The 21,866-nt window shown below is 44.2% G+C and overlaps 1 protein-coding gene across 12 annotated transcripts in view; it reads right to left on the bottom strand.

Annotated features, from left to right (window-relative positions):
- The window catches only part of TRIOBP (TRIO and F-actin binding protein), an 86,216-nt gene extending 73,167 nt beyond the window's left edge, over positions 1-13,049 (bottom strand). For 3 of the 12 annotated variants that reach the window (XM_061639070.1, XM_061639075.1, XM_061639069.1), the window contains exons 1-5: positions 12,572-12,613; positions 11,764-11,828; positions 11,038-11,149; positions 10,254-10,442; positions 109-245 (exon numbers count right to left, since the gene is read on the bottom strand). In XM_061639070.1, the coding sequence (XP_061495054.1) occupies positions 109-245; positions 10,254-10,442; positions 11,038-11,149; positions 11,764-11,828; positions 12,572-12,598 (530 nt within the window). In that variant the 5' untranslated portion in view covers positions 12,599-12,613. Of the gene's footprint in view, positions 1-108; positions 246-10,253; positions 10,443-10,947; positions 11,150-11,763; positions 11,829-12,571; positions 12,614-12,922 lie in introns of those variants that run through there. The other 9 variants (XM_061639071.1, XM_061639073.1, XM_061639079.1 and 6 more) reach the window with 9 other exon arrangements.
- Positions 13,050-21,866: the final 8,817 nt, after the last annotated feature.

The following is a 21,866-nucleotide window of genomic DNA, read 5'->3' as shown; positions in this document are numbered from 1 at the left end:
ATAGGGATTTCCTTTGATCCTCATTTTGTATCTGTGAAAATAAAGTTACTTAAAAAGAAAGGAAGACATCTCTCTTCTCCCGCCCCAACTCACCACTGGGGCACTTACCTCTCAGTTCTGTCCTCAGAGCCCACACATACATAGAGTTCACACTGGGGCACTAAAATGCACAAGGGGTCACAGGGACTGGACTCGCTGGTACCATCAACACAATCAAGACTTTTTGCAGCATGTTCCTTTGATTCCTGCCAGGAAGAAATGGGAGGTGACAGGAGATGTAGCAGTGGCATCTCATTGCATCCTTTGCAGGGTTCAGAGTAGAGAAAGGGGCTACCTTACTCAGCAAAGAACAGTACAGAAAGTTGTTACATTTTCCCCAGTTACCTTTTTATTCTGCTCAATAAAGAGTTCTGTGTAAGGTAATTTAAAGCCTGCATAGTCATTTGCAAACAATCCCTGTATGACATTGGCTTACCCATTGTGTAGCTCTTGCTAAGAAAGTAACAGAATATAATTAAAAATGAAAGAACTCCCCCCCCCTATTTAGGCAACAGAACTATTCATATGAACCATCTGATCCTTTATTCTTGGAGAATATCACCCTAAATCCATCTCCAAATGTTGTGCAATCCCCCCTACATTTTCCCGTAAAGGGAATGGGGGGCAGAGAATGTATGTGCCTATATAAATACTTTTTTAACATATTTTTTCTTCAAATTAGTGATGGGGAGAATTTTGACTTAGTTCACATTTAAAGGTGAATCTACATAATTCACATTTTCCAAAACAATCCAGGAACCGAAACACAGACATCTTGCAAAATTTGCATTTCTCCAAATTTCACAATGAAGCTGTCCAAAGAATTGTGTACTAAAATGCATATAAGTGAAAATTGCTTTGCAAAAATGTGTATATTAGGCAAAACTGCATACAGAAATGTGTATATTAGGCAAAACTGCATACAGAAATGTGTATATTAGGAGAAATAAACATCTCTAAATTGCCAGTGAATTTTCATGAGGACTTTTTAGGGGACAAAATCACACTGAGATACGGGAATGTGGAGAACTGAATTTAAGATTGGAAAAATGAGAAACGTGAAACAGAAACTGACAGATCTGTCTATTTCTAATTAAAATACAGCATGGCCTCCTTGGTGGTAGCCCCTACAGCATGGCCTTCTTGGTGAGTGGTAGCTGCTCAATTGTGGATCTGCATTCTAGCATTTTTCAACAGATTTTGTCTATCAGCTCTTTTAAGACAGCCATAATTTCTATTTATTCTTTTGAACTATAGTCTTTGGGGATCCAATAGTTAAAGCTGAGTTGGAAAACCACAGGCCCAGGAGCTGATATGATCCTCCAGGCCTCTCTATCCAAGCCTCAGGACTCTCCCCAGGCCATACTCCTCAACAGCCTAATTCCATGACCTCCTTGAGGTGCTCTTGCCTGCCTGGAATGGGCCCTTTCCTGAACAGAGATAATGCCTCTTACTTGTCTGGATGGAGAAATGGAGTCGGGGCCAGAAAAGGTATAGAAGCCTCTTGTTTTTGCATGGCTGGAATGTAGCTGACTAGACAAAGGTCACATTCAGCATCCTTTTCCTCACTCACTTTTGTCTCTGGATGCACCCACTCATATGCAGTGGAGACTGGTGGCCCCAATGTAGTGGGGCAGTGAATCCACTCCAGGTTTTAGTATGAGTTTTTAAGGAGCTATCCAAGGTGCTGCAGCTGAAGAAAGGAGGGAGCATGGAAAACTTTCCTTTTGTGTACTTGGATAAGTGAGCATGTCTTACGAGATCCAAGCCTTTTGCTTGGCAGTTATAATTCACTTTGAGGATAGAAGTCAAATGGCAAGCAATAGGTTCCTGAACGCAGAACAAAAGTTCCTCCCTTCTCTTTATTGCAGAGGCTGGCCTGATCCCCAGCCTCTTCCCAAGCCCTACTAAACATGCATGTGCACAATTTCACCACCTGAAAGCTGACGGAATGGCAGACAAGTTGGGAGCACAGTTGGAAACCACTTCATACACCAAGCTTATTTCTTGCTTTAAAGCAGGGGTTCTCAGATGCTCTCAAACTAAACATCTCTAAATCAAATTTCTGATGAGCCTTCCCATTTGTTATAAAAAAGTACGCTTTTATGTGCTAATGCCTTAAGAGGTCCTGAATCAAAAACCTTGCAAAACAAAAACAGAAATAGCATGTTATTACCCCAATTGATCAACAGCAGCAATCAATAGCACATGTAGGGCACACAGCCTTCTGCACGGCATTAACGGGAAGGTATAGAGGATGGGTGACGCTCGACTTGTACTGTCACAATTATGGCATGCATTAGCATGCATTAGAAGGAGTGTGCGCTCCACCCTTGACAACCATCTCTTTGTGGAACCCTGCCTTTCTTTACAGCACCTCCAATACCAGCATTGTGTGCTGTACTTGTTTCTCTTGCCATGGGACAGGATCATCTGGATGGCATGAGCTAATCAGAAAGAGATATCCGACACAGAAAATCTGCCTGGATTGTGCAGGAAACTGAACTAGATGGTCACCCTCCCAATCCTGCATCTCTATGATTCAGGAAGTCTCTACCCCTCCTACTCAGCCCCACAAGCAATGCAGGGAAAGCACCTTTGGAGGCTCAGGAGGGCTCAACCACAGATTGGGAAGCACTCCTTATTGTTTGCACTCCACTGCTTGAGAGAGGGGATTAACAAGACTCCAGAAGCAAACTCTTCCCCTGCTCAAATCCAGAGTTCACTTTCAAACATGCCTGTCGCTTTAAGAGTTTTCTCATTGCCCTATCAAGCTAGAGATTCATCCCACTCCCCCCCCCTGCTTTCACCCCAGCCCAGTTACCTTAGCAGGGTATGATCACCAAAGGGAGGGTCCCATAGCAAGCTGGCTGTCAGCACCACTTCCCTTTCATTGTCCTGCTCAAGAGCAGGGGGCGGGGGGATGGCTCTGAGCAGATCATAAGCAAGCCAGGAGGAAATTCTAGAGGGCCAGGACTGGGGAGAGAGGGAACCTCATTACTATTTCATAATCCTAGGCTGATCTAACCCAGCAAACAATGAACAACATTGTTAACAGGACACCAGCTGGCACCCCATAGGGAGGGATGGAGTTTACACCTGGCCAGCCAGAGAATGGGCCAGGAGCTGACAGGTGACTCACTCTGCCTGGCCTTGTAATCCAGTGCTACATTTGAAGTCCAAGGCTTTCTAAACAGATGCACATCAGGTGAATGCAATGCCCAGAATTTCTACATCCTGGAACAGGGACATGGAACCTGTGGACCTCCAGATACTGCTGGACTGCACCTCCCATCATTCCTGACCACTGGCCAAGCTGGCTGGGGCTGATGGGAGTTGGAGTTATGTTCTTATGATGGCTTGAAAAGAGGATTAGACAAGTTCATGGAGGATAAGACAATCAGTGGCTACTAACCATGATGGATATGCTCTGCCTCCACGATCAGAAGCAACAGTTGATGGAAATGGCAGGAGGGAGTGCTTTTGCAGGTCCTGCTTGCAGGCTTCCCATAGGCATCTGGTTGGCTACTATCAGAACAGGATGCTGAACTAAAAGGGCCATTGGCCTGATCCATTAGAATCATAGAATCATAGAGTTGGAAGGGGCCTTGTAGGCCATTGAGTCCAACCCCCTGCTCACAGCAGGAAATTCACAGCTAGAGCATCTCCCGCAGATAGCTGTCCAGCCTCTGCTTGAAGACATCCAGCGAAGGGGATCCCACCACCTCCCTCTTATGGGCTCCTCTTATGTTCTTATTGAGTCCAACAACATCTGGACGGACATGGGTTCCCCATACCTGTTCTGGAGGGCACAAACTCGGGAGAGAAGTAAAAGCACCACTCACCAATGTCACAACTATTTATGAACTTAAAGTGTGTGTGTGTGTGCGCGTGTGCGCGTGCGTGCGTGCGCGCGCGTGCGTGTGTGTGTGTGTGTGTGAGAGAGAGAGAGAGAGAGAGAGATGGGGGAGGGAGGAAGCTTACTGCTAAGGTACTTCTTCCCCCATTTCCCAAAAACTGGGCAATGTCATTCTGTGAGGGGACTAGGGAGTTCTTAGAGGCAATTCTTTGCACTCTTCTAGTTCTAAGAATTCCCAGGGTTTCTTGTTGAGCCAAGACAGCAAAAGCAGGTTTAAAGCCAAATCTATGTCTGCAGTGTAGCTTTCATCCTGTGCATAGAAAAGGAGAGAGAGATCATTCTAATCACAGTCAATACAGTCTTCTGGTTTCCTCTCAAAATTGTAAAAAAGATTAACATGAGGTCTTAGGATCATATAATAGAGTTGGATGGGGCCTATAAGGCCTTCAAGTCCAATCCCCTCTGCAATCCAGGACTCTAACTTAAAGCATAACCGACAGGTGGCTGTCCAGCTGCCTCTTGAATGTCTCCAATGTTGGAGAGCCCACTATCTCCCTAGGTAATTGTTTCCATTGTTGTATGGCTCTAACAGCTAGGAAGTTTCTCCTGATGTTCAGGTAAAATTGGGCTTCCTGTAACTTGAGCCCATTATTCCGTGTTCTGCACTGTGGGATGATCGAGAAGAGATCCTGGCCTTCCTCTGTGTGACAACCTTTCAAGTGCTTGAAGAGTGGTATCATATCTCCCCTCAGTCTTCTCAAGGCTAAACTTGCCCACTTCTTTCAGTCTCTCCTCATAGGGTTTTGTTTCCAGTCCCCTGATCATCTTCGTTGCCCTCCTCTGAACCTGTTCCAGTTTATCTGCATCCTTCTCAAAGTGCGGCGTCCAGAACTGGATGCAGTACTGCAGATGAGGCCTAACCAGTGCTGAATAGAGGGAACCAATACTTCATGCAATTTGGAAACTATACTTCTGTAATGCAGCCTAAAATAGCATTTGCCTTTTTGCAGCCACATCGCATTGTTGGCTGATATTCAGCTTGTGATCAACAACAATCCCAAAATCTTTCTCATATGTCGTATTGCTGAACCAAGTATCCCCCATCTTATAACTGTGTATTTAGTTTCTTTTTCCTAGGTGTAAAAATTTGCACTTATCCCTGTTAAATTTCATTCTGTTGTCTTCAGCCCAATGTTCCAGCCTATAAAGATCATATTCAATTTTGTTTCTGTCCTCCAAGGTATTAGCTATTAGTCTTGTGGGGCATGTCACTTCACTGTTAGAAATACCACTGCAGTCTCACTCTGCTACCCAAAGACTCCTAGTACAGTGATTAAATGGTTTTATTTAGCCCTGGAAGATCCAGCATTAGTTTTGAGCACCTTAGGAAAGTCAATCTTTTAAACCAGAGCAAGTGATGCCAGGATTTGGAACAGTTTCTCCTGGGTTCTTTTTGAGTAGAAACAATTGGTGAGAGTGTTAACATCCATTCTCCTTTACTCATGGCAAAATAGCCATTCCAGTATTTTTTAAAAAAGTTGAATGGAGTATCCACACGCAAGTGTGGGATGCATAACCTGTCATTTCTCCAGCCAGCGAGCATCCTACTTTTGTGTCTAAGGGGAGAAGTCACAGCTCTCTGGTAAAAGCATGCAGACAGTCCCAGGTTCAACTTCTGGCATCACCAGATACGGCTGGGAAAGATCTCGGAAACCCTGGAGAACTGCTGCTGGTATGTAAGTTGACAATACTGAGCTAGATATACCAATGGTCTGACTCAAAATAAGGTAAATTAGGATAACCTCCCCCCACTGTTGAATTTTAGGTTTTGAAGCTCCTTGGGACAGAACATCTTAAAGCACCAGGTACATTGATAGCATTATAAAATAATAATGGGGAAAGTTTCACCTGCTGAATTACTCCATACCATGCAGCTGAGCCTCTGTCCATTAAAAAGGAGACCATTAACTACACTATACAGCAGCTACGCTAAGGGTTCTGTGAATGAAGTCACAGCCTTTTACACCTCCTGTAAGAACTCTTAGTATCTCATTAACACATTATCTAATGGTCCCTGTGGTTTCATTCAAAGTCCACATTCACAAACAGCACTCAAGTACCTTGTTGGGGGGGGGATTTCTTACTTTCTGCATGTCAGCAGGGGAAGTCACTGCTTTGCTATAAACTGCTCAGATTACACCTCCCCACCCCCAGACATTTCTCTAAAATAAGAAAATGGAAGAGGTGGGCAAAGGCCAGATCCATTTCCTGATATATGGCAGGGATGATCAGCCTTTCAACACTTTGGCAGCTGCAGAAAAATACATTTCAGCAGGTGCAGCTTGTCACATCACAATGCTGCAGGGGCAAGAAAAGCTGCACTTGCCAAACTTCCCTCTTCTATATAACTCTCAAAGGTATATGAGCCCTACTGTTGGAAGTTCAGTGTTCCTCATGCTGTGGCTTGAGCACTGATTACAGTCGGCAAGTAATTAAAAGCCAAAGGAATGACAATGAGAACAAGGGAAGGGCTGTAGCTATATGGCAGAGCATCTGCTTTGCATGCAGAAGTTCCCAGGTTCAATCCCCACCATCTCCATATAGGTCTGAAGAACTGGGTTGATATCCCAACTCTGTCTGAGAAGTGGGAGAGCTGCTGCCAGTCAGTGTAGACCATACTGAGCCAGATGGGCCAATGAGTCTGATTCTGTATAAGGCAGCTTCCTATGTTGCTAGAATCTGATGAAATTAATCTGCGAAGATACCAAGCATGAGCATAGCCAGCAATTCGAAATGACAGATTGGGAGGGTCTGACCTGTTGAGGAGACCTTAGGGAGGAGGAGCCCCATTACAAGGTTGCCCTTACTCAGAGTATTGGAAGAATCCAGTATAAGGGACTGCGCTGAAAGGACTGTAGGTAGGAAGATCCAGAGGGGATCCCGGAAATTACAGGCCAGTTAGCTTAACTTCTGTCCCTGGAAAACTGGTAGAAAGTATTATTAAAGCTAGATTAACTAAGCACATAGAAGAACAAGCCTTGCTGAAGCAGAGCCAGCATGGCTTCTGCAAGGGAAAGTCCTGTCTCAGTAACCTATTAGAATTCTTTGAGAGTGTCAACAAGCATATAGATAGAGGTGATCCAGTGGACATAGTGTACTTAGACTTTCAAAAAGCGTTTGACAAGGTACCTCACCAAAGGCTTCTGAGGAAGCTTAGCAGTCATGGAATAAGAGGAGAGGTCCTCTTGTGGATAAGGAATTGGTTAAGAAGCAGAAAGCAGAGAGTAGGAATAAACGGACAGTTCTCCCAATGGAGGGCTGTAGAAAGTGGAGTCCCTCAAGGATCGGTATTGGGACCTGTACTTTTCAACTTGTTCATTAATGACCTAGAATTAGGAGTGAGCAGTCAAGTGGCCAAGTTTGCTGACAACACTAAATTGTTCAGGGTTGTTAAAACAAAAAGGGATTGCAAAGAGCTCCAAAAAGACCTCTCCAAACTGAGTGAATGGGTGGAAAAATGGCAAATGCAATTCAATATAAACAAGTGTAAAATTATGCATATTGGAGCAAAAAATCTTAATTTCACATATACGCTCATGGGGTCTGAACTGGCGGTGACCGACCAGGAGAGAGACCTCGGGGTTGTAGTGGACAGCACGATGAAAATGTCGACCCAGTGTGCGGCAGCTGTGAAAAAGGCAAATTCCATGCTAGGGATAATTAGGAAAGGTATTGAAAATAAAACAGCCGATATCATAATGCCGTTGTATAAATCTATGGTGCGGCCGCATTTGGAATACTGTGTACAGTTCTGGTCGCCTCATCTCAAAAAGGATATTATAGAGTTGGAAAAGGTTCAGAAGAGGGCAACCAGAATGATCAAGGGGATGGAGCGATTCCCTTACGAGGAAAGGTTGCAGCATTTGGGGCTTTTTAGTTTAGAGAAAAGGCGGGTCAGAGGAGACATGATAGAAGTGTATAAAATTATGCATGGCATTGAGAAAGTGGATAGAGAAAAGTTCTTCTCCCTCTCTCATAATACAAGAACTCGTGGACAATCAAAGAAGCTGAATGTTGGAAGATTCAGGACAGACAAAAGGAAGTACTTCTTTACTCAGCGCATAGTTAAACTATGGAATTTGCTCCCACAAGATGCAATAATGGCCACCAGCTTGGATGGCTTTAAAAGAAGATTAGACAAATTCATGGAGGACAGGGCTATCAATGGCTACTAGCTGTGATGGCTGTGCTGTGCCACCCTAGTCAGAGGCAGCATGCTTCTGAAAACCAGTTGCTGGAAGCCTCAGGAGGGGAGAGTGTTCTTGCACTCGGGTCCTGCTTGTGGGCTTCCCCCAGGCACCTGGTTGGCCACTGTGAGAACAGGATGCTGGACTAGATGGGCCACTGGCCTGATCCAGCAGGCTCTTCTTATGTTCTTATGTTCTTAAGAAAGGATGGGAAGCAGAGGCTGGAAGACAGCAGTTTGCTGGAAGACACCCTGCAAGTCTGTGACAGAGCTGGGATATTAACCCAGTTCTTCAGATCCGAGTCAAACCACACTTGCTATCACCATGACAGATTCAGCATTCCTTCCATGGAAAATCTTATGGTGTACCTATGCTATAGTGAGGGTCACACTTGATCATCCTGCAATTTGAAATGCATCAGCCCCTCCTGATAAAATGCTTCACCTTTATTCAATTCACTGCAACTAAGGAACATGACTGGAGCCAACCCGCAACGCATGCTTCATTATGGAGAGCCATCTTAGGCTGAACATCTCACCCATTACACTAATTTGACTTCCCAACTACTACTTCTCTGGCCTCACCCTTCCCTTCTATCCTCAACATTCTGTGATGGATTATGACACTGCGTTACCCCATATTGCATGATGCAACACTTTTGGGCAAAATTCATTTATTATCTCTATATGCTCTGTAGGGTTTTTTAATGTGATGCTTTTCTTTTCAGTATACAAGCTCCATCCAATACTTTTTTTAAAATTGGATTTTTCTTTCAAATGTTTACTCAATTTATATTGTTTGCTCTGTACTATGTATACAGTGTTGTACATTGTATACCATTTCTTTCTGCTTGCTTTTCTAGTTTTTGTATTATAAAATTTCCAATACAAACTTAAAACCATAATGCTTCCTTGAAGTTCCAGCACTTAAAAACCACCCCCTCCTCATTATGCACACACCATAATGCTCTGGAAACCGTCATGCTCTGTCTCCTATCAGTGCAAACTTTTTTCATGGCTTTAAGTCATTTAAACGCTCTCTAACTGCTTTTCAGGCCACATTGCCCTCATAAAGCTGTTTTACAAAAATTAAGACACACAGCATAACCACCACAATTACATACCTATCGACTCCATAAAATTAGAAGCAGCACAATTCAGCATTTCAAAGCACAAAACTAACCAAATGCAGACCAGAATGAGAATGGCTTTAAGGTGTCTTTAAGGTCCTCTTCATGTCCAGCAATTATGGGCCCACACACATTTCCCTAGGAAGGGAATTCTAAAGAAGTGGGGCCACCACCAAAAAGGTTATGTCCATAGTAGGAGAAGGCCCATACTCAATGGTAGAACATCTGCTTTGCACAGAAGGCCCTTCGTTCAGTCCCTGGCATCTCCAAGTAGGGCCAGGAAAGATTCTTGTCTCAAACCTGAGCTAGATGGGCCAATGGTCTTATTCAATATACAGCACCTTCCTATGCTACCCACCACTCTAACAACTCTTACTAACAGATCAGAAAGCAGTGCCTCTGATGCAGATTGTAAAGCTTGGGAAGGGTAATGCAATTGATCATTTAAATCCTGAGCACTAGGAACATTGCCTCTTACCATTCATTACCTCTCCTTAGAAATTTCCACTTATTCCATTTGATTAGGAAAATCCCACCCCCAAAACAAAGCACCCTCCATTTATTTTATTTATTATTTTATTTATATCCCGACCTTCCTCCCAGCAGGAGCCCAGGGCAGCAAACAGAAATGCTAAAAACACATTAAAACATTATAAAAAGACCTTAAAATACATTAAAACAAAACGTTAAAAACATTTTTTTAAAAAACTTTAAAAACATCTTTTAAAAAAAGGTTAAAAACATATTAAAGAAAACATATTAAAAGCAATTCTAACACAGATGCAGACTGGGATAGGTCTCAACTTAAAAGGCTTGTTGAAAGAGGAAAGTCTTCAAAAGGCGCCGAAAAGATAGTAGAGATGGCGCCTGCCTAATATTTAAGGGGAGGGAATTCCACAGGGTAGGTGCTGCCACACTCCATGAAATACTCAGAGCATTCACCCGCCCCCCACGCCAGCAAGGTCAAACATAAGCTCACCTGGTTACCACACTGGTGAGCAGCGACTGTTCGAAAACAGTTCTGGCACCGGCTCTTGACAAATACATTGGCCTCAAACTTCTCACAGACAGTGTTATCTGCCATTTCTGACATGGTCCATGCAGGGAAGGGAAGATCTCTCAGGCATGCATGTTTAGGGAACTGGCTGCAAGGGAGGGGGAAAGGCAGCTGCAACAAAAGGATCATAAGTACATCAGTACCCTCCAGTTTCCTCCAACATTATCAAAGAGAAGATGTTCCTTATAACCTGGTGTTCATTGGCAACAGCAGGAAATGTCTCAATCTCCAAGAACATCAGAGGAGAAGGAGGAATCTTCAAAGAGCATCGAAGTCTGCACGCTGAAAGCAGACTCAGCTACGGCAGCCATGGGGAAAGCATGAGCATTCCACATTTAAAGGCACTTACCAAATTTATGGATCCATGTGAAGCAGTGTGGTATAGTGATTACAGACAAGAACGGCAGAGGCTCCAGTTCAGATCCACACACAAACCACGAAGCTCACTTGGAAAGCCACTATCTCTCAACCTAACCTACTTCACAGGGTTGCCATAAAGATAAGACTATAGGGTCACATACACTGCCTTGAACTCTTTGGTGGAAAGGCAAGATGGAAGTACAATAATATTATTAATAGCATATGTAACGCATAACTGTAGCAGCAACTTACTCACCAATCGCTGGAGCATTGTGCAAACACGTGAATGGGGCAAAGTTTGTGCTAAGTGCGTTGAAATGTGTTATGGTGTGCATGGAATGCTCACATGGGTACTCATGGCTTCCATTACATCTGTTTTGTTCCACAGGGTCTCATTCCTGCTCTCTTTCCAAAGAAACGTCAGAGACTTCATTTCGCTTTTGTTCAGAGTAGCCCACCTGATAGCAAAGATGGCTTTAGACTTTTGCTGCTCATGGTGAAAAAGGCTATGTCACCATCATTGCACTGCTCAGTCACTGCCAATCTCCTGTCCTCACTTGATCTCCTCTCTCCCCTACCCGCAACTATGGGCTTCCTCCTCTCTGTCCCACAATCCACATGGTCAGACTCCTATTTCTCCAGTAAGGGCAACACTTTCAAGATGGCACCAGGAACATTAAAGTCCCACAGGATCCCTAGAGAAGTTAATTTTAGGTGGCACTATTTGAGACTTCCCCGATTATTATAATGCAAGAGGCTCAAACTGGTGAAGTTCAACAGCAGTGAGTAATCTGTGGCCATCCAGATGCTGCTGCAATACAACTCCCACCCACTCCTGAACAGTAGCCATGGTGGCTGAGGATGATGGGAGTTGTAGACCACAACATCTCTAGGGCACCTGGTTGGCTACTCCTGCTCTTTTCCATTCCTCCCCCAGCTTTCAATTCCACACACACATATCTTGCAAACATACATATTAGCATCCTATGACCATTCAGCTTAATCAGTTCTCACTGGGATGTTTTTAGCTCTCCCTCCCCCCCCAAAAAATAATTTTTCTACTCCTACAAACCTTGGGGATCCTCCCAACCTGCTGTTACCTCCTTGTCTGTTGATTTTAGCAATGGCACTGGCAGTCTGAACATTGGAAATAGAATAAATGGCATTTAACATACAGATCTTCCCATTTATCCCTCCACCAGGTCTCCCCGTAAGGGAGGCATTTCTAATTTCTGTTACATACTGGAAGTAACAAGGGCCAAGATCATACAGAAGGAAAAACTTTAAAGGGCAAGTGAGAGCACATGCTTGGCCACCAGATTAATTTTAACAGTGAGGCATTGATCAATGGGCATTTCCATTAGAATAAGATCCGGACTGATAACCACTAGCACCTACCCATACTTTCAACCTATTTCCACTCATAAGGACATATGGAGAGATAAAACAAGTCAAAATATTGCTACTTGAACTAACCATTAGGCAAAACTGCCTCTGCAATTTTGCAGCTTTGTAAATAGGTATTGGACTGGTTTCTTCCCCCCCTCTATATTTTTTCCATCCCTCTATATATGTCATTTCTGTGGACTAGATTTATGAGCCACCACACACAATTTTATTTGAAAGAGGCTGCCACTCTCTCCTTTTTAGAAATATTTTATCCAAATGAAACACCACCAAAAGAATATAAACAGACTAAGCCACCATACAATTATCACTTTGAAAGCACTTTCCCCGCCCATCACAAAACACTGTATCCTGTCCCGCTAATCAATTAAAAAGTGTAGTATTCCTCAGAATTATATATATATATATATATATATATATATTAAAAAGACAGTTAAAAGCAATTTAAAGGAACAGGTTCTCCCAACAAACACCCGCTTCACAGCTTCTTCACTTCTCATCCTTGCATGACTTCAAACTTCTTTTTCGGCCGCTGTTTTTAATTACCATGCAACGCATTTAGAGACTTATTTAAGGAAGCATAACCATTTGCAGCAACTCGGGGTCTCATCAATAAAGCCAGGCTTTTACCACCTGGGGAACTCACAAACCTTTACAATCCACTTTCTACCGGAAAACGAGTGGGGAGGGGACGTTAGCTAGTTTCACGTGTCTATCAACCTTTGGAAGATGCTGCTAAAACAATTATACATTGGGACCTCTTTGAACCCATAAATGCTTTCCCCGTTTAGCTAATGGGCGTAACTTATCAATACAACACATACCGATTAAAAAAACCCAGCAGAAACGCACCCTTCAGAATACAATCCCTACTATATTACGACTACAGCTGGAGCACCTCCACCGCTCTCTTCTCTCCCTCTTTTTATAACAATGAATACAAACTTTCCTCCGGGGAGGTGGACTTCGAGTACACCCACCGGCCATTTTTTAATTGGCTGAGCAGATCGCCTTAATTTAAATGCTACGTTTTAAGCGGCTGCCTGCTAGAAGGGAGGACCGATTCGGCAGCGAATGAAACCGCCGGAATGCAGATCAGGCTTGGAACTTTCAGAGTCGATTTTTTTTTTAATTAAATAAATTAACTCGGTTTCGTGTTTTGTAGCCCACGTTGCAGTGTTTCTGGGTGGGTGATTGATTTCTCTCCCTTCTTTTCCAGGGTGAGGTCGCTTGGTCTTCGTACCAAACCAACATTTCCCTTATGCTCCGAGTCTTTTTAATAAGAAAGGAAATAGGAAATGGGGCAAACGCAACCACACATGCTTTGAGTCCCTGCGGAGATCGCGGTCTTCCCCTTTTCACCGTCACGGAAGCCTCTGCTTCTCTCTGTGGAGTACTATTGACGGGGCCTGCCCAAGATATTTTGCTGCCCGAGGGGAACAGCAAATGACGCCTCCTTTCCCCTCCCAAGTTACATATTAGTACCTGAAGCCGGTGACGTTATTTTGGCACCTGAGGTCAAACAAACAAAGTCCCACAAGCAGCTCTCCATTTTCCTGGTCGTAAAAAACACAACTTCACTAGAAAAGACAACAATGCTGGGAAAAACAAGGGAGTAGAAAAAGAGGAAGACCAAACAAGAAATGGACTGATTCCATAAAGGAAGCCACAGGCCTGAACTTGCAAGATCTGAACAGGGTGGTTCATGACAGATGCTCTTGGAGGTCACCGATTCATAGGGTCGCCATAAGTCGTAATCGACTTGAAGGCATATAACAACCATTCAAATAACAATTTGCTGCCCTTTCTTGACACTCAAAATTTAATTGCCTGGAGCAACCGTCTCAAGCACTGTGCTTAATAATGGAACCTCCTGCCCACCTTGGCGATTCATCTTCTGTCTAGGTTCTGTTTTGCCCAACAAGCACGTGAATTCCACAAATTTTGGCAAGAGTGCCATCATAAACAAAGTATATAAAGTGTTGTGGCTGTTTGGCCACGCTGTCTCTACAACTGCTACTCTACATCTTTCTGTAATTGTGTTTGTAAATAGATCACTTGCTAGCTGAATATTCCGTGTGTTTGCTAAAGTGAAATCTAGACCGTCCATAAATCTTAGAGGTAACACAACTCTATCCTGCCTTTGCCACTGTTGAGTATAATGTGCTTGGGAACATAAGAAGCTGCTTTATGCCCAGTCAGACCACTGGTCTCTCTAGCTCAATACTGTCTCCTCCAAAGGCAGGGAACTTGTGGACCTCCGATTAGTGCTAGACTACAACTCCCATAATCCCTGACCATTGCTTATGCTGCCAAGGGCTGATGGGAGTTGAAGTTCAACAGTATCCCAAGGGCCTCATATTCCCTACGCAGAACATATTGTACAGAAAGCAGGATTGGACCAAGATGAAGGAGGTGTGAAAATTGGAGGGAGAAATATCAATAATTTAAGATATGCAGATGATACCATACTACTAGCAGAAACCAGTAATGATTTGAAACGGATGCTGATGAAAGTTAGAGGAAAGCACAAAAGCAGGACTACAGCTGAAAGTCAAGAAGACTAAAGTAATGACAACAGAAGATTTATGTAACTTTACAGTTGACAATGAGGACACTGAACTTGTCAAGGATTATCAATACCTTGGCACAGTCATTAACCAACATGGAGACAATAGTCAAGAAATCAGAAGAAGGCTAGGACTGGGGAGGGCAGCTGTGAGAGAACTAGAAAAGGTCCTCAAATGTAAAGATGTATCACTGAACACTAAAGTCAGGATCATTCAGACTATGGTATTCCCAATCTCTATGTATGGATGTGAAAGTTGGACAGTGAAAAAAGTGGATGAGAAAAAAATCAACTCATTTGAAATGTGGTGTTGGAGAAGAAGGAAGTAGAAAAAGAGGGCCAAACAAGAGATGGATTGATTCCATCAAGGAAGCCACAGACCTGAACTTACAAGATCTAAACAAGGTGGTTCATGACAGATGCTTTTGGAGGTCACTGATTCATAGGGTCGCCATAAGTCGTAGCCGACTTGGAGGCACATAACAACAACAACATCTACAGTGACTGAGAGCAGAGCTTCAGGGTTTCAGATAGGAGTCTCTGCTGTTTTTATCGGGAGATGGAATCTGAGATCATCTGCATGCAAAGCATGTACTCTGCCACTGAGCTATGGCTCTCCTACCTACATGGGTCACCTGTGTACTGGTGTAGTTTTACCTCTGGACCAGTATTTTTCAAACTGTGTATCAGGGTACCCTGAAGAAGCTTATCAGGGATTTCTTAAGACAATGATCATCAGTAATGCCTTACAGCTGGCTCACTGCAAAAGATCTTCCCTTCAGATGTTCAGCTGCAAGGGGCCTGATGGTTGCATTTAAAGGTAACATCTCAGTTCAAGGCAGGTGACAGTAAGGCTCAACAGACCTGGCTCATCATGCACTATAAATATGAACTGAGCATGCATACTAAACCACATCTCAGAATTTTGTGCAGGTTTGTTTCTGCACCAGGTATGTAAAGGTTCCACAGCAGACAGTCCCATTTGGAAAGGGATCCCTGAAAGTAAATTATCAAAGCCATTGTCGCAATTGTCAACCAAGTAAGCTTCTCAGTTCAGCACTAAGGAGACAGGCAGGAATTTAGACCTAGTTCTGTGCTCAAAGGCCAACCTGTTCCTGTCCAGGTGTGCACAAAATTCCATCACTTATGCCACACACCTATGAAATAAGAGACTGAATGCAAACCATATCAAACTGCATCTGCCTCCCTATCTCCAATCTGCTGCATTTCTCTTTGTTGCACCCAATTGTGTTTTTGGACTAGTGCAGCCCAATCTAAGCTTCATTTGTGCAAGCCGTGCATTTGTCAGTCTTAAAAACTCTCTTCAAATGGAAAAAAAATGTGTCAACTGAAGGTCCAAAGTAGCCTTTCAAAATTGCTAGTTACTAACCAGATCAGGGTTAATGAGTAAAATGCAGTGGGGCCTGCATCTGTGTAAGAGATTGAACTCAGCCATATTTGTAAAAAGAAAGGTGCCGGCACTTAAGCTGCCCCAGATTCCTGCCCTCTGATTTAAAAAAGCTACTCTTTAATGACGCTCAGAAACATAATGTCTTACAAGCTTTCAAGCTGCATTTGAGACCACATACTGGAAGCAGTTTCTGAGGCTTATATTAAGCCTTGGACACAGGCAGGAGTGAGTGTGAATGAAGATATATCTGGAGTAGGAAACCTCAGTCCTAGGAGCTGAATCTGGCCCTCGGGGTATCTGGCCCTCAGAACTCTCTCCAGAGTCCAGACCACACCTACTTTGCACCCCAAGTGTCTTTGCCTGGTTGAAATATGTCCTTGATCTCTGACAATGCCTCTTGCTTGTCTGAATGGAGGCTAGAGAAGGGCAAATGAGCATATGTAGACTCTACATACATTTTTTTGCCTCTAGACCATCTACCACTGGCATGAAGCCCTCTGAAGGTTTCTCAGAAGGGTTTCATACTGAAAAGAGTTCCCCACCTCTGGTATATATAATTTCCTTGGTATGAACTAGAGGTAAGCCAAGTGCTTGCCAGAAGGAGTTGGACTCTTACCCCAACAAAGGTGGTGAAAGGTGAGGGATGCTAGGAGCTGTAATCCATCAATATCCAGCAAGCACCATGCTGGCTACTCCTGCTGTGGATGGAATAGGAGATGCAGAATAGGAGCTTTCAGTATCCACCTGCCAGGCATGCTCTGGCCATCCTGGACTCCAGCTCCCATTATCAGCCTCAGTCATGTTGGCTACCCTTGCCAATGATCAGGGGTTAAGAGAGTTGTTGGAAATGTTGGGATGCAACACAGCTTGATGGGGTTTGCATGGGGAAGAAGTACAGTAGATAGAGAAGGGAACCTAACCTACTGTTCTTCACCCTTGGGTCCCCAGATGTTGCTGGACTACAACTCCTATAATCTTTGGCCATTGGCTAATCTGGCTGGGGTTGATGGGAGTTGTAGTCGGAAAACATCTAGGGACCCAAGGTTGAAGAACAGTAAAGTAACCTTTGCTGACCTTCCTCCAGGTGTAAACTGATGCTCCTAGGGTTGCTGACCTCATTTCCTGTTCCCCCCTTCTTCCTGCCACCTTGGGAGAGGAAACCTTTATTTTGCCTCTCTCTCTTGCAGAGATGAAAGAGCACCCACGGTTGTTTACATGTCCAACTCTAGTTAACTAGAACTAGGATATTTTCTATCCAGTGTGTATTCCCTAGAATAAAACTAAGCTTTATTTTCCTAAACCCAGAATCTCAGAGTGATTATATCCAGCGAAAGGGTGTGCTTCTTCTCCCAAGAGTGGTACATAACTCAGCTACACTACTGTTTGGCTCTTCTGCTAACAATAGTTCAGCAACATCTGGAGGGCCAAGGGTTCCCTGTTCCTGCCTGAGATGCATCCACTGAAATTAGCCCAATTTTCATGGACCTTTTCACTTCTCATAAAACTCTGGGCCTCTGCACCTATGCCCCTCCCCCTCGCTTTTCTCTAATTCAGTCTAACTATCCCCCAAAGTGGGGCAACAGCCTCATGGAAGCTGACCCGCACCTCTTTTTTTGTCTTCATTAATCTTGGCTATGATAGTTTCACTCTACACAGGGAGCAGCTTACTACAGCAAAGTTTGAGCATCTCTTCATTAGACCACCCACTGAAAGCTTCTCTTCCATACAACAGGAGGAAAAGTTAATTCATTACACATTCAAGCACATGCACAATATTTCTAATTGTGGATGATTCCCAGATGTAGTAAGCCAAATGCAGACAGACCTTGCAATCCTATGGTGCAGCTAAAATGGCCACCACTGAAACAGAGCAAACACTGGCATTAGTAGCTGGAATCCTACATTCCCATAGAAGCGTTGGCACACTGCAGCACAAGCAGAAGGGTATATAAAAAACAGAAACTATGACAGCCACTCACACCGCATCACTAGCAACACTACCCTCACTCCCCAGTCACAGTACTGTTTACCAACAATGCCTTCACATCATCTACACATAGCAAGTGCCAGTTAACATGCACCAACAGTAGGGATGCCAATATGATATCACCCAGCACAAGAATGCTACCAGGAAGAAAATCCACTGGGCCTCACTGGTCTGAGGGCACTGAGCAGTGAGAAGGAAACTGATGCCTCAGGGGGTCCCTTCAGATGAATGCAGAAGCAGTGCACCCTTGGGATACAGCAGGCATGGGGAACCCCCAGATATAGCTGAACTGCAACTCCCATCAGCTTCAGCCAACAAGACCAATGGCCAGGAAGGATGGGAGTTGTAGTTCAGCAACATCTGGAGGGCCAGAAAGATCCAGGAAAGGGATGCCATTCCATGCCCAATCATCAGTCAGTTCCACAGGTTTATGCAGTGGTGGGGCGCTATATTCCCTTCTGGGGGCCACATGCCAGTGGTGGGAGGGGCCAGAGGCAAAAGTGAGCAGAGCAACAGATGTGAAATTTATCTTTGCACAGTAGGCTAGTTTCCAAATACACTCATACACCCCTCCCTGTCCTCCATCCAGGCAAGCAAGAAGCATCATCAGAGTCCAAGGCCACATTCCAGGCAAGGAGAAACACTGAGGGGAGGTGCAAAGCAGGGCTGGTGAGGGGTGTGGTGGGGGAACAGTCCTGCGAGCCAAAAAGAAAAAGAGGCTTGCATTTGGCCCTTGCGCCTGAGGTTCACCGTTCCTGACTTAGTGGCTCGGAGGCCTGCATGTAGAACCCACAGGCAACAGGTCCCCAAGGAGAGAGGCTCAAGTCTTGCTGTGGAGCCATTTGTTCCACACAGACATTCTGATAAGACACGGTCCTCTCTTTCCTTAGGGGCTTTAGAAGAGGAAGCCGAGGAATCTTGCTTTGAAGCTGTCTCGTGATCTCCTACCACTGCTTGTCTGGGTGGAGTATCTTATCCTTGCAATGCCAGTTATACGTGTGGAACTGATGATCTTGGTAGACGTTTGTATCTGGAGGCTTGAGGCAGGATGCATGCAACAGTTCTGAGACAAGAAATCTAATTAATTCCCCTCCCCCTTTTAAATTCTTCCTGCCTTTTGGATAGCTATCATTTATGCAACATGTTCTGCCACTTGAGTCCCTATGTGGGCGATCCCCATGCCACACCTATGATGCATCTTCTTCTCACAGCCTTTGTCAACCTAGCACACTCCTGCTGTTTAGGACTCCAACTCCCATCAGCCATTAGGATGGGGCTGATGGGAGTCGGAGTCCTAAACAAATGAAAGGCAGTAGGATGGCAAAGGCTGCTTTATTGGGATTTATATATATCTGGTGGTGAGCTGTGATTGTCTCTGGGTTCGTTAGGATCCTGTTCTCCAATGTCATAATAGAAAAACTGACATCTTGAGCTCCCTGTCGACTACACTGAGTGCATATTTGGCTAAAAGAACTATTTTGTCAGTATAATTTTGCACACATGGGGAGGAGGTAGGACCCAGTCATGCAGGAGAAAAGGATCTGAACTAACATAGGGTGTGCTCCCTTCCCCATGCCTCCAGCTTTACCCATTCCTCCCTCTCTTTGCATCATCATAATTATGAGGGCATATAGCAGTTTCACCAAAGTCAGTTTCCACTGTCATAATAGTATTACTGTGTGTGTTATGCGCCTTCAAGTCAGTTACGACTTATGGCAACCCTATGAATCCGCGACCTCCAGTAGCATCTGTTATAAACCACCCCGTTCTGATCTTGTAAGTTCAGGTCTGTGGCTTCCTTTATGGAATCAATCCATCTCTTGTTTGGTCTTCCTCTTTTTCTACTCCCAGTTCAGAGCTAGGATTGCTTTGTTTAAGCAGATACATTCTACTGAAACCATTTGAAGAATCAACCTTTGGAATTTTAACAAAAACCCTGCATGATTTTGACTTGAGGCACTGGCCTGTTGATGTTCCCAGTTTCAGACGATTACATGCTGTTGGTTAAATGAAACAGTGAAGAATCACGGCAGTCATTGTTGAGCTATGAGTTGTTCTCCACAGGCTAGGAATGTGACAGTAGCAGACCAATATAAGCTACTCAGAAGTAGGGCAAACTCTTTTATATCTTCATTTTGTACTAAGACATCAGGCCTTTTCCCAACCCCACTTCTATTATCTTTCTAGTTAACAAGTTGGGGTACAGAGAACATTTCTAAGGTTGTTCAAGAGCGAAAACACTGCTGCTTAGCAATAGCAGAGACAAAAAATATAAAAGACAACATTATCCCCCATTAAAAAAAATACAGCAAGGGTTCTATAGCAACCTAGAAAGCAGAAGGTGCAATGAATGAACAGAAATGCATCCGACTGCCATGAAGCTAGTGCTTCTCACTTTTAGCCATACACCAAGAGTGGCCTAAATATTTAATCCTAGGAGCTGCATACCAAAACTCCTCACATGATTGAGTCACAAGACACACACACACTCTCACACACATTTTGACTATGCCTCTCTTTTCTTCCCACCCCCTGCATCTCCACAAGTATGGGCATTTTTGTGTTTCCCAAGGTTCCGTTACCAATTAGAAACAGATCTGAAAATTGTTTAGAAGCAGTTTGGCTAGGTCAGAATGCAATTACTCCAGGGAAACATATTGTATTCATGCAATAGCTTCAGCACTGATTTATCCATTCCCTGGGCACTCCCAAGATCCTGATTTTAGAATACCGTGCTCAAATGCACCCCTCCATTTTGTCCCCATAGGAAAGTCCAAGAAGCACATCCTGTAGATCAGCATTCCCCATTATGGTCCCCTCCAAATATTTTGGATCAATATTATTTATTTATTTATTCCATTTATATACCACCCCATAGCCGAAGCTCTCTGGGCGGTTTACAGCAATTAAAAACAAATATAACAATTTTAAAACACAAAAAAACAATTTAAAAACACAATTTAAAAAAATTTAAAATTTTTTAAAACACATGCTAAAATGCCTGGGAGAAGAGGAAAGGCTTGACCTGGCGCCAAAAAGATAAGTGTTGGCACCAGGCACACCTTGTCAGAAATATAATTCCATAATTTTGGGGCCACCACTGAGAAGGCCCTCTCCCTTGTTGCCAGACTCCCAGCTTCCCTCCGAGTAGGCACTCGGAGGAGGGCCTTGGATGTTGAGCGTAGTGTACTGGTAGGTTCGTGTTGGGAGAGGCGTTCCATCAGGTATTGTGGTCCCAAGCCGTGTAAAGCTTTATAGGTTAAAACCAGCACCTTGAATTGAGTGCGGAAACATACAGGCAGCCAATGCAAGCGAGCCAGAATCAGTTTGAGATGTTCAGACCGTCTGGTCCCCGTTACCGATCTGGCCGCTGCATTTTGCACAAGCTGCAGCTTCTGAACCGTCTTCAAAAGCAGCCCCACATAGAGCGCATTGCAGTAATCTAACTTGGAGGTTACCAGAGCATGGACAACTGAAGCCAGGTTATCCCTGTCCAGATAGGGGCATAGCTGGGCCACCAACTGAAGCTGGTAGAAGGCACTCCATGCCACCAAGGCTACCTGAGCCTCAACTGACAGAGATGGTTCTAGAACCCCCAAGCTACGAACCTGCTCCTTCAGGGGGAGTGCAACCCCATCCAGGACAGGTTGGACATCCACCATCTGGTCAGAAGAACCACCCACTAGCAGCATCTCAGTCTTGTCTGGATTGAGCCTCAGTTTATTAGCCCTCATCCAGTCCATTGTCGCAGCCAGGCACCGGTTCAGCACATTGACAGCCTCACCTGAAGATGAAAAAGAG

This window comes from Rhineura floridana, chromosome 8 (genome assembly GCF_030035675.1).
Source record: "Rhineura floridana isolate rRhiFlo1 chromosome 8, rRhiFlo1.hap2, whole genome shotgun sequence".
NCBI lineage: Eukaryota > Metazoa > Chordata > Lepidosauria > Squamata > Rhineuridae > Rhineura > Rhineura floridana.
Note: the sequence above shows the minus strand (reverse complement) of the source record. Positions and strands in the feature narration are given on the sequence as shown.